Here is a 12,801-nt window from a genome sequence, read left to right on the forward strand (position 1 = left end):
CTCTCATAGGGCCTGGAAGACAGCCTCACAGTCCTCTGACCACTGGATTTTCCATGGTTGGAAGTTTTTTGTCAAGTCCATCAGTGGGGCAGCAAGCATGGCGAAGTTGAATACAAAACAACGGTAATATCTGGCCAGCCCTAAGGATTGCCATACATGTCTCTTTGTTGTGGGGGTGAGGTAGTCCCATAAGGCCCGCTCCTTTTCTATTAAGGGACATAGCTTTCCCTTACCCACTATGTAACCCAGGTAAGTCACGTCCTGCTGACCCAAGTGACATTTGGCTGGGTTTGTGGTGAGGCCTGCATCTCCCAGGGCTCGCAGCATGCTGGTGCAGCGTTGGAGATGTTCCTTCCAGCCCACACTATAGACAACAATATCATTGATGTACGTGGTGACGTACAAATTATGGGGGCTCAGTATTTGATTCGTGAGCCGTTGAAAGGTAGCTGCGGCCCCATGCAACCCAAAAGGCATCATGGTGAACTGATATAGGCCAAACGGTGTAGGAAAGGCTGTCTTCTCTTTGGAGGCTGGTGTCAAAGGGATCTGCTCTGCCAATATCCCTTGGTCAGGTCTAATGTAGAGATAAATTCCGCATCACCCAGCCACTCGAGCAGTTTGTCCACCTGGGGCATGGTGCTTGCAGTAAACTGAGAGATGGCATTCAAGTTCCTGAAGTCAACGTAGAATCTGACTGCTCCATTGGGGTGGGGGATGAGGTCTATAGGGCTCCGCCACTCACTCCTGGACTCCTTGATCACTCCCAGGGCTAGCATCCTTTCTAGTTCCTTCTGTACAACCCTCCACATCTTCTTGGTTATTTCTTACCTTCTCACCGGGGATGGTGGTGATGTGATGGCTTGTCACATTCGTTCTCCCTGGCCGGGCTGACAAGACAGTGGGGAAGGCTGATACTAGCTGTCAGACCTGATCCTGCTGTTTGGGATTGAGCTCCTGGCTGATTGCCACTGGCCTTGGCTCAGAGTGTTTGTCAGCCAGTGGCCCCAACTCAGGTTCTGGAGGGTACTGGGCAATCACCAGGTCTTCCCATTTCTTCCAGGCCTTGAGGAGGTATGTGTGGTAGACCCACGTATCTCTCTGGTGTCCTGGTAGCTGTATCTCATAGCCGACAGGCGCTACCCATCTGGTTACCTCAAAGAGGCTCTGCCACTTGGCCATCAGCTTGGACTCCGAGGATGGTAATAACAACAGGACCTGGTCTCTGGCTCAAAGGTCCTCATCTCTGTTCCACTGTTGTGCTGGTTCTCTTGGGTGCATTGGGCCCACAACAAGTTGTCCGGTGCCCAAGTACCCAGCTCATGGAGCTGTTCTCAAAACCGCAGTATGTACTGGACAGATCTTCTGACCTGGGTTTCCTGTTCCTCCCAAGTCTCCCTCAGGAGGTCCAGGATTCCCTGAGGCTGACTCTCATAGAAGAGTTTGGATATAGAAAAACCAGTGGATGCCTGTGGGACCTATTGTATGGCAAAGAGTAGTGTGGGCAGCAACTTATCCCAGTCCCGGGGATTGTCCTCCATCATCAACTTCAGGGTCCCATTGAACTGCTCCATCAATCCTTCAATCTGGGGGTGGTAAACCAAGGTTTTGTGGGCCTGGATATTTAGCAGGGGGCACAGCTCAACCATCAACCTCAATGTTACATTAGTTCCCTGGTCTGTCAGTATCTTGTGTGGTAGTCCAACTCTGGTGAAGATCTGCAGGAGTTCGTTAGTGATAGCAGAGGCAGTGGCAGTTCGCAAAGGCACAGCTTCGGGGTACTGTGACATGTAGCTGACTGTGACGAAAATACACTTGTGGCCCATGCTGCTCCTCTTCAGGGGCTCTATCAGATCCAGGCCAATGTGCTTGAAGAAGATCCCACCCAGGGATAAGGGCACAAGGGGGGCTCCCCTTCGGGCTGGCTTTCTGGCACTTGGGGCAAGAGGCACAATAGTACTGCACTTCTTGGTGAATACTGGGCCAAAAAATTCTTTGGGTCACCCTCTGCAGCATTTTACCCCTCCCCAGGTGCCCTGCCCAGGGTACTGAGTGGGCCAGGTGGAGCAAGCCTCTCCTGAACTGCCGTGGTACCCACAGTTGACACAGGTCTTCCTTCATCTGCAGGTCCTGGACCAGCTGGTAGAGAAGATCATTGCGGAACTCAAACTGGGGTCCTTGGAGAAAGTGCTGAGGTTGGTCTTCCTTCTGGGTAGGGCCTGCTGCCTGTTCCCAGGCCTGGCTGAGGGTTGGGTCTTCCCTTTCTTCTTCTAGGAAGTCCCTGTCAATGTCCAGCCATCCTAGCCCTTCCCTGGTCAGGGCTTCAGCCAGGTTGTGGCCTGCCTGTGGTTCCCCAAGGGTCTGACTTTGGGGTCGTCCAGCCTTGGAAGGCCCAGCAACCCCTTCTTTGTGAGGCATGTCCCCTAATTCCTGGAGAGTGTGCACTCCACTCCTGAAGGAGATCAGTGAAGCCCTGCCAATCACGCCCCAGGATCACCGGGTAGGCTAGTGTTAGGGCCATCCCAACCAAGCATAGTCCTTCCTGGTGGGCAGCCTCAAGTCATACCCTGGTGGTCGGGTACAGTCTCGTGTCTCCATGGATGCACTGCAGATATATGGGTGTTCCAGTCAGACCCGTGATCTCAACTAGGCTGGCCCGGATGAGTGTTTGACTGTATCCTGAGTGAACTAGGGCCATTGTTGATGTCCTGTTCACCCAAATGGGAATCAAGATTTTACCCAGTTCCCTCTTCTGGGCATGGTGACCAGCCACCCATACCTACCCATAGTTATAGTCCATGTAGGGTCATTCTCTCCTGACGTGCCCCTCTTGTACACATTCGTAACACCAGTCATGATTTGATCCCTTGTAGTGAGAGCCATTATGGGTGCTGGCGTACTGGATAAGAGGCGGGGACTCCCCCCTTCAGTCTTGCAGGGCCCCCAGCCTGCTGGTTGGTCTCGCTTTCCTGGGCTCCCTAGTTTATGGCCGGATCACTTTGATCCTTCAGCGGCCATCTAGTCCTCTGTCAAGGAGACCGCTTTGGTGAGGGTTGCCGGGAGTTGCCATTGTACCCACTTTTCCTTCCCTCCCCAGCAGGCAGGATCTGGATGAATTGTTCCAGGGCCACGGCTTCAGCCACCTGGACTCCAGTCCGATGTTCTGGTTCAAGCCACTGCCAACAGTAACCCTGGACTCATTGTGCCACAGCACTGGGTCTGGCCTCTGGCAGGTATTGTTCACAGTGGAGTCACTGGCAGTATGTTTTGGGGTTGACACCTGTTTGGTCCAGGATAGCTGCCTTGGCCTTAGAGTATTCTAGTGCCTCCTGAGGGTCAAGGTTCCTGTATGTGGTCTGTGCTGGGCAGGTAAGTAAGGTTCAGAAGCGTGGCCCAGTGCTTGGGTGGCCATCGGGCAGCAATGGAGACCTGCTTGATGTTCATGAGGAACCTCCCTGGGTCATCACGGTCCCATTTTTGTCAGATGTACCGTCCAGAATCCCTCTCATACTGTCCACTGTTGGACTAGACGTTCCTGCTGCACCTGTGGTTGGGTGGCCAACTCTCGCATGAGCTAGTGCTGCTGCTCCTGCTGCTGCTCCATCTGGAGCTGTTGCCAGAAGATGAGCTGCTGGAGCAGCTGTGTCTGCTGTTGAGGCTGGTCCTCTAGTAACCATTTCAGAACCTTCTTGGCCTCCATCTGTCTGGTTTGGGACTTTTAGCAGGCCCCAATCATTGCCTGCATTCTCCACTTGTTATTACGGAGCTGATACACCCCTTCGCCCTTTGCGGGAGGGAAATAGGTGCATTACAGCCCTGTGGTTTAGTCTGTAGGGCTGCTCTCGGACTTGGGGCTGCTTGGCCCTGTGTCCTTAGTCAGTAGCCTGGCCCTTGGGTGCAGGACAATGTGGCCTAGTGGCCAGAGTCAGTAGCCTTTCCCTTGCTATCAGGGCGGTACAGCCTAGTGGCCAGAGTCAATAGTGTAGGTGAGCTGGGCCACCACCCTGGGGTGTGCAGTGGCCAGTTAGGGGGACCCAGGCCCGCCCTCTCCACTAGGTCCCAACCCAGGGTCCTGTAGGTGGCGGGGTTGTGCACCACTAGCTCGATGGGGACCCTACTGAAACACGCTGATCCTGTCTCTGGTTCTACAACCACTTCCTCACAAAGTTTCCCTGGGTCAGTTCCTACCTGATTCTCTGCAGTTTGTCTCTGGGTCTGCATGGTCTCATCGCTTTCTGCTGTGTCCCGAGCCTGTGTGTTGGGGTACATCTTCATCTGGCTGGCCTCTGTGTCCTGGAGTGCAGGTGTTCCTCCTCAAGGAATCAGCAGTGCACCTCCTTCCTCACCAGCAGTCAGCCCAGACTGAGCTGCTCTGCTGCCTTTTATATCCTGGAATCTCCAGGATAGGTGTGGAATCTCCATCTCTGGAGACATTTAAGAGTAGGTTAGATAAATATCTATCCGGGATGGTCTAGACAGTATTTGGTCCTGCCATGGGGGCAGGGACTGGACCCGATGACCTCTCAAGGTCCCTTCCAGTCCTAGAATCTATGAATAATACTGTCTTCAGCTGGAGAATGCTCAGCAGAACAGAGGGAGCATGGCCTCCTCAGCCAAGAAAGAAGGGTTACCCCTACTGCACCTGTGCTGGGCTAATACACCCTGTCACACAAATCTGAAAGTCTTCTGTTTTGTGCTTGTACAGAGGTATGAGCTGAAGCCATGTTTATTGACAGTGAAAACATCTACATGCGAATTTGTCTCTTCCAAGATGTCTATTAGGTACGTTAGTAGAACCCCTGTGTGGGTGCATTGGCATGGGTAGTGGGTGTGGTAGTCCCTTCTCGGTCCTTTCACCCAGGAAGCAGCCACCATTACTCTCTGAGTGCAAGATGGTGGAGTGCTTATGCTGCTTGAAGCACTATATCCTTGGAAGTGGATGGGAAGCCTGGCCATGACCCTTCCTCCTTGTTCATCAGCAAGTGGCTGTAGTCCTGACCAGGAGGGGAATGCAGTTTAAATCTGTTATACGTTGGCAGGTGCAATAAGGATTGATAACAAATATAGCAGTCTATGTTAACCTCCTTCAAATCACATCAGACTAAAGTTTCCAGAACCACAGTCTCCAGGTCCATCAGAGGGCAAATGCAATGCAGAGTTGTTATACCTGAAGTACTACAAGCTACACTGAATGCCTTTGCAAACATTATAATACTCCTGAAGTGGACATAGGGTCGACAACGCAACCTATATCGCTCAAGTATCTCAACAATGTCATATTTGCTGGGGAGCCAGCAAGTCTAGTGTTTAGAGCAGGGAATGGGGAGCAAAGAAATGTGGGTTCTATTTCCAGTTTTGCCAATTACTCGCTTCAAATGTATTCTGTGCCTTAGCTTCCCTGACTTGTAAAAGGCGGATAATGTTTGTAAGCCTCTTGTTCAAAGCATTTTTGCATCCTTGGATGAAAGGTACTGTAGACGTGTGTATTATTATAATATGGCTATGGAAGCTGATACTCTTATATATGATGAAGGATGCAGAACACGCTCACCTGTTTTTCATCACTGTGAGTGACAAATATGCAGGGGCCATTTAAAATGTGCACTAAAATGTCAGGGGAGTCAAGTTCAGTCCTGGGCTTCATGATCCTGGGAAAACTATTCAGAAAGCATGTGTGTGTGTGTGTGTGTGTGTGTAACAGGATGGGCAGAAGCATGGTGCATCATTCTCTAGTAACATCTCTGATCCTCAAAGTCTCATTGGCCCTGACCTGTTATTCATCCCTCTTCCTCTTTCTTTGGTAGCAGGGAGTCAAGGCTTGACAGAGAGAGGGAAAGGGTTTGTAAGGCATCAGAACAACTCCTTTCCCACTCAGTGTGGACAAAGCTTTTAGGAGAACACACACTTATAAAACATATTTGGGTGATGGAATTTGATTTTAAAACACCTCCAGTGAACACCAGGGATGCTTGGCTCTGGCAATTTAATCTCTCTAATAATAATTTGCACTACGGTAGGACCTAGAGACTCCAGTTAGGGATTGGACCCCACTGTGTAAGGTGCTGCACAAAGATGTAGTAAAAACCCACACTCAGGGCCCGCCTCCTCCCCCAAATTTATTACACTAATATACAGGGAATTTCTGTTTTTAGTTTTGGTTTTACTTATTCAAAACCTTGATCCACATGGTAGTTCCCCTTGGCCACATGGTGCTTGAGCCTAGATCCACGAGTAACTTTACACATGTGAGCAGTTCCACTGAACTCAGTGAGACAAGTCACATGTGCAAAGTTACTCACCTGTGTAAGTGTTTGAAGGATGCAGACCTTGGTTTGCCTTTCTTTCATAGACCAGTGTGTGAGTGTGCGGTGGGGGGAAATGTCTCATAGAAATATTAAGAAGCCAATGCTCCCAAGACAAAAGAGAAATTTTCTTAGGCATGAAAAGCAACAGGAGCCCGTTAGATACAGGCAGGAGGATATTCAAAAGCATTTAGCACTGGGCTAACTCTACTCCTGAAGTCAGTGTGGGTTTTATCATTAATTTACATGGGAGCAAACTTAATCTAAGCTGAACACTTCTGAAGATCTCACTCACAAGATTTTCACAAAGAGAAAAAACACACTCCAACAACATCTCATTAGAATAGTAACCAAAAAGTAGTCTATATGGACTTGGGTGGCTTTACACATTTATACAGAGTGGTCAACATGCGTTACAAAAAAGCAGTTTTTATTTTATTTACATGTAGATAGTATGAGATTTTTGAAAAGACTGTTCATGGTTGTAGGATAATTGTTCCAAAAAGCAGAACGTAATTAAAATTAAAAGAAATACTGTATACAAGAAAATCAATGCATTTAATAAAATAAAGCATATTTTGTATCTCTTTAAATTGTATGCAAAAATATTTAAATATATGTCTGTTCAAAAAAGAGATCAAGCATAATAATTATTCAAATCAATTAGACAAATGTATTTGGTGGGTTTGAATTAATAGGCCAAGCAAGCTTTTTTTCCTTTGCTTCTCTGTCAAATGAATCATAGATTGAGTCTTTGGTTACAGTTTTGGCTGGTGCGGGGATTTCTGAGATTCCAACATAATTTTTTTTGGCTATCCTTGAACTGGTAGTGATGGTGTATGCATTGCTTCGGTAGCATTTCATGGAGGACATGCAAAATGTTTCTTTCATCCCTTTCCTGAAGTTCGCATTATACACTGAGTACAGGGTGGGCTTAGAGGCTGACGAACTAAAGGATATCCCTGTGATGGCCATGAAAACCAAAGAACTCTTTCTGTAGTCTGTCTCCTGTGGGTGCCACAGCTGCACCACGTAAAAAGGGAGCCATGATAGCAGAAATACTAAATTTAACATCAGGAACATCTTGATGGTTTTCACTTTTGTCCTTGGGACTATATTCATGGTCCGCCTGACTGTTCTGCCATCGGTTCCTATCCTCCAAATGTATTTGATGACCTTTTGGTAAAATAGGATGATGAAAATGGATGGAATCAAAAAACTCACCAGAAGATGGATGATGCTATAGATAGCTCCATCCCAAGAATAAGGGAGAAAAAAGTTGCAATGGTTGTCCCAACTGGAGCCATAGAAAAAGAAAGCTGGGGACACAAAAGCGGCATCAAAGATCCAAGATGCTGCAATCATTTTCTTGGCTTTTTCTCTGGACACTTTGAAACTCAAAGGATAGACAATTGTGTAGAACCTATCTACACAGATAGACAGCAGCACATAGATCTGGACACCTGGGGTGAGATACTGAAAATATCTCACTAGCTTGCACATAATGCTCCCAAGTGTCCACCTGCCAGACATAAACTGGAGCAGCACAAATGGAGCACTCGTCATGCTAATGAGGAGATCGGCACAAGCCATGGAGACCACAAAGTAGTTGGTGGTAGACTGAGTCCTCCTGCTCCGGTGGATCACTAAGCAAACGAGGGAATTTCCAAAGACAGAGAGCAGCCATAATGCTCCAAAAACCATGCTGGCTACTACTATTTCCCCTGGTCTCAGTTCATACCGCAAGACAGTACTGTTCCTCTCTGCTTTGTGTTCCTTGGATAAATCTGTCATCTCATGGTGTGCCAGAGACATAGAGGTTTCAGAGTGGCTGTCGTTCTGGAGTAGTAGCAGTACCGTTGGGATAACAAAAGAACCTTTGCTATTATCCATACCAGAGGCAAACATCATTGTCACGTTTTCCTCTTGAGCTCTGAATGGAGACAGAAGCAGGAACATTATTGTTAAAAGGGGGAGAAAAATATATGATTAACAAATAATAAATTTTGCTTTGGGCTGTTATCATGAAAAGTAAACAAATAGCCAACTCATGTCTGAATACAAGAAACACCTGTTTATAATCTAGTCCACAGTTCCCTGACAACCTGGATGGATATATGTATATGTATATGTGCGTGTTTTTGTGTATATATTGTGTGATGGTGAGCATTGCAATGCCTAAGTCACTTTGTGGAGCTGGGTGTGGGTGACTGAAAGGAGTGAGTGGTGGAAATAGGGTTGTGTGTGTGGTGGGTGACTGGTTGTAGTGGTAACTGGGTGAGTGAGTTGTGGTGGTGGGGGTTGGATTAGTGGGGTGAGTAAATGGTAGTGTGGAAGGTTACTGAGAGTATCAGTGAGGTTATTGAATGGTGGGGTGACAGAGAGACAGAGTGAGACCTAGTGCCACTGTGCAACATTTCCTTCAGCAACTGGAAAACCATATCCTGGAATAAACCACCCTGGAGAATGCTGCCAGCTTCACCTGCTTCACCCATCCTCAGTTATCTGCTTCTCCTTCCCCAGTCACCTCATTTGAGGATTAACCGCTAAGATAAATGTGAATTAAAAATATTTGTACCAGCTACATAACTTTATAAATAAGGGATGGGGAAGAATACAGTAGAAGAAAGTCTGCTAATGAAAGATAGAGAATTGGTGAAAAGCTGGGAGGTGAGGGGGACCCAGCTGTTAGGTTTAGTCTCATGCTCTGATTATCCTGACTTTGTCGCTGCCTATTGCTTTTTTATTAGACAGGAAATATAGTCAATTTCTGAGGATTGTGTGCTCTGGAGGGGTCTTTGTGCAAAGGTCAGCACCACCATGTTGCGCGATGGACACTTCACAAAATTGCCAGACTTAGTGATGGACACTGGTGGGGGGTGGGGGGGGCTCCGGGCTGGGGCAGGGGAATTGGAGTGTGGGAGGGGGTACAGGCTCTGGGCTGGGAGTGCAGGTTCTGGGATAGGGCCAGAAATGAGGGGTTCAGGGTGTGGGAGGGGGCTCCAGGCTGGAACAGGGGATTAGGAGTGTGTGAGGGTTCCAGTTGGGGATGCAGGCTTTTGGGTGGGGCTAGGGATGAGGGGTTTGGGGTGCAGGAGGGTGCTCCAGGCTGGGATCAAGGGGTTTGGAGGGTGGGAGGGAGATCGGGGCTGGGACTGGGGCAGGGGGTTGGGGCCCAGGAGGGGGTCAGGGGTGCACGCTCCAGGCGGTGCTTACCTCAAGCAGTTCCCGGAAGCAGCAGCATGCCCCCTCTCTGGCGCCTACACACAGGGGCAGTCAGGCAGTTCTGCAACCTGCCACATCCACAGGTGCCATCCCTGCAGCTCCCATTGGCCATGGTTCCCAGCTAATGGGCTGGGAGATACGGAGTCAGTTGTCAGGGAAAGGGGATGGAGGCAGCATGTAGAGCCACCTGGCCGTGCCTCTGCCAGCAACAGCAGGGACAGGGAGCCACTTGTGGGAAGTTGCCTGAGGTAAGTGTCCCCACAGACCTCAAAATTTTTACCACAGACACTTGTGTCTGTGTATGGGCATGTTGCCAACCCCTGTCTTCGTGCAAGGGCTGACATCTTGGCCAGCACTATAGATCTGCCAAATTGAAAGCATGAGTCTTTATAGGAGTAAGACTCTCAAGCTGGGGGCTGTAACAGGAGGATACATGTGCAGTGACACATGGATGTAGAGTGAAATTCTGAAGATGTGCACTGACATTCTTGGAATAAGAATTCTGAATATTAAAACAAGCATCTGACAGTTCTGCAGCACCGTCCACCCCAGCAATTTATGCTCAGTTGTGTCCTCTGACTCTGCCTAAGGGAGAATGAGTGAGAGAATATACTTGTGTCTACTTTAGATGCACTATAAAAATAAATCCTGTAGGTTCATGACCGGGTTATAAACTGCTACAGTGAACTGTTGAATGCAGCAATCAATTCACCACTTAAAAGCTGAGACTTCTTGGGCAGCCCACAGCTTTTTCATAGAGAAGCTCTTGTCTGGCTCTGGGAATAAGTGGAAATGTTTTGGCTGGCTTTGAGATATGTCAAATTATTTTCTGTGTGTTTTGGAGGCCACACTATAAATTGACACACTGGTTTCCAATGGTCAGAATTGATTGTTTTGGAACAATCTGCAATATGAGGACAGATGCATGGCTCAGTTTAGCAATGTCAAAGACTTATTATCTTTTTCTATGCTCACATGGCTCCGTTTCCCTACTGGAGCTCTGAAAAGACCCTCATTTTCTCTAATTTCATAGCAATCCTTTCCATGCAGCTGTGTCATAGCCTTCATGCCTCTAATGAAGGCTGGTTGGAATTCCCTAGCAAACCCATCAGTCAAAAAAGAAAGTGTAAGATTGGAAAGTGAATAGAGTAGTGATCATGTGAGGAGTTGAGTGCCCTAGAATTGCATTGACTTTAGCAGAATTTGGGAACTCTCGGCATCTTGCAAGATGGGACTCCTTCTAGTACCATTGCCTGAGGCATCTGTTGATCATCATAATCTTGTCTCGCCTTCACCCTCCTCCTCTAGAATCCCACTAAAGATCACTTGAGTATTCATTTTTTTAAGCAACTTCCCCAGCCTGGCATAGTCTCCCTTGATACATTCCTGTGAGAATCTAGCTGTGTCATTTGTTCCCATGTGAGGGGGAATCAGTGGAGTCTTTCCTGCTTCCGTTAGGTTCTTCTTCAGTCTCAACACCACATACCATATCTTAGTTCTCGCCAGACAGCACACCCTTCTGTTCTCTGGAAGAGCTCTGGGGACAGGCCTGTCTGTTCTTAATAGGGAGTCCCCAGTCACGTAGACTGGCCTTTTCCTGGTGTTGCTGCGATTCTCTGGACTTCCTCCTGTTCTTTCTGCCTGCAAGTCCTCTTGTCATTTATACTCCCTTGAAATCTTCTGCGAGTCATTCTGTATCCTCCCGGGGCTCTGAACTCTGGGTATCTCCATTGGCTCTTCCCCTTTTCTTATAGGACTGGCCACTCTTCTCTTCTTCCTTGCCCTCCCACCTTCAGTTACTGCCTGCTGTGCCCCTTCTTCTTTCTCCAACTCAGCAAACCTGTTCCTGAGCTCTATTTCTCCTTCGCTAGCCGGTCTTTTCCTCTGCCTGGTTCTTGTAGTCACATGCTTCTACTGGCCACTTTCCTCACCCAGCAGTCTCCCCTCTGAGTTCTTCAGTTCAGCTTGCATCCGTGAGTCTCAACTTTTTCCCCTTCAGCATCCTTTTGCCTTCCCTCCATCATCTGCTCAAATCTCCTTTGAAACTCAACCATAGTTTCCACCTGCATCTCCAAACTGCAGATCTTCTCTTACATCAGTTCCATCAGGTGGCACTTCATGCCATCAACGCTTCTTTTCAGGTACATGCTCCAGGATAATTTACATCACACAGCTTCCATATCCAGTCATCTTCATTGTGTCTCCATTGCTTGGATCACTACCACTGTTGCCTCTGTGTCTGTCATAATCTTCCGGCCAAGCAAAAAAACCAACCTAAAACCGACCTTCCCCAAAAACACCAAAACAAAACTGGAACACCACACACACTCCCCTCCAGCCCCCTCTCCCCATTTTACAACTGTTTACTGGCTCTTATGCTGCTGGCTAACTGTTTGGATGCCTTTATAGGACCCCTAATCAGGGATGTCCCATCCCCTAATCAGGGCTCTGCCTCTCTAGCAACACATTGTCCCCTACCAGTCTCTACAAATTGAATGGGAAAACAAACAAAAAAAATGCCTCCCCCAACCCCTGCCACCCCAGAAAAAACACAACACCCACACAAACTCATACTCTGCCCCCAAAGGAGCAGGGGATAGCCTCCTCCCTTCCCCTCCAAGAGAACGCAAACTCCCCTGTTTACAGCTCTGTTTTCTGGCTACGCATTTGTGGCTGTTGCTTTAGCATTGGAAAACCAAAAGTGGCTCTAATGGAAATGGTAATAATAATATTTTATATTTATTTAACACTGAAGGATCCCAAATCATGTCAAAAGCTATCTATAGCCATCACCAGTGAAAGGCAGCCACTTCTGGGATGGATGGCAAGCAGCTGGTATAAAGCACACACTAATAGCGAGAGGGGGAAATGTTGAATATCCAGACAAGCCTGTACTCTCCTGAATAGTTCAATGGGATCTCTCAAGTTCATGGAGGACAGATAAGACCTGTGGCCAATCAGAGCTGCTGGGTGCTCAGCACTTTTGAAATTCATGTCACTTATCTTGGTACCTAAATATGGTTTAGTATCCTGACTCTAGCAATCCATTTGTGGAGATCTTGAAATTAGAGGTCAAGATCTTATATGAAAGTCCCTTATGTAGTAAATAACGTGGTACCCAGCTTTATCACCAGGATGACAGGCTAATTCAATGTTCTATTTAAATCTTGTATAGTGCTTAGGCATTAAGGTCATGAGAACCTTGAAAAACAGCAACCCTAAGATAGAAACATAATTGATCTTGTTAGAGTGTGAACTTGACCTTCAAGGGAGT

General features: G+C 47.8%; 1 protein-coding gene across 1 annotated transcript in view; it reads right to left on the bottom strand.

The window, feature by feature from the left end:
* Positions 1–6,953: 6,953 nt before the first annotated feature.
* GPR19 (G protein-coupled receptor 19) overlaps positions 6,954–12,801 on the bottom strand; it is a 32,223-nt gene continuing 26,375 nt past the window's right edge. The window contains exon 2 of the mRNA XM_032803004.2: positions 6,954–8,235. Within this exon, the coding sequence (XP_032658895.1) occupies positions 6,966–8,213 (1,248 nt within the window). The 5' untranslated portion in view covers positions 8,214–8,235 and the 3' untranslated portion in view covers positions 6,954–6,965. The remainder of the gene's footprint in view (positions 8,236–12,801) is intronic.

The sequence above is a fragment of the Chelonoidis abingdonii genome, chromosome 1, assembly GCF_003597395.2.
Source record: "Chelonoidis abingdonii isolate Lonesome George chromosome 1, CheloAbing_2.0, whole genome shotgun sequence".
Taxonomy (NCBI): domain Eukaryota; kingdom Metazoa; phylum Chordata; order Testudines; family Testudinidae; genus Chelonoidis; species Chelonoidis abingdonii.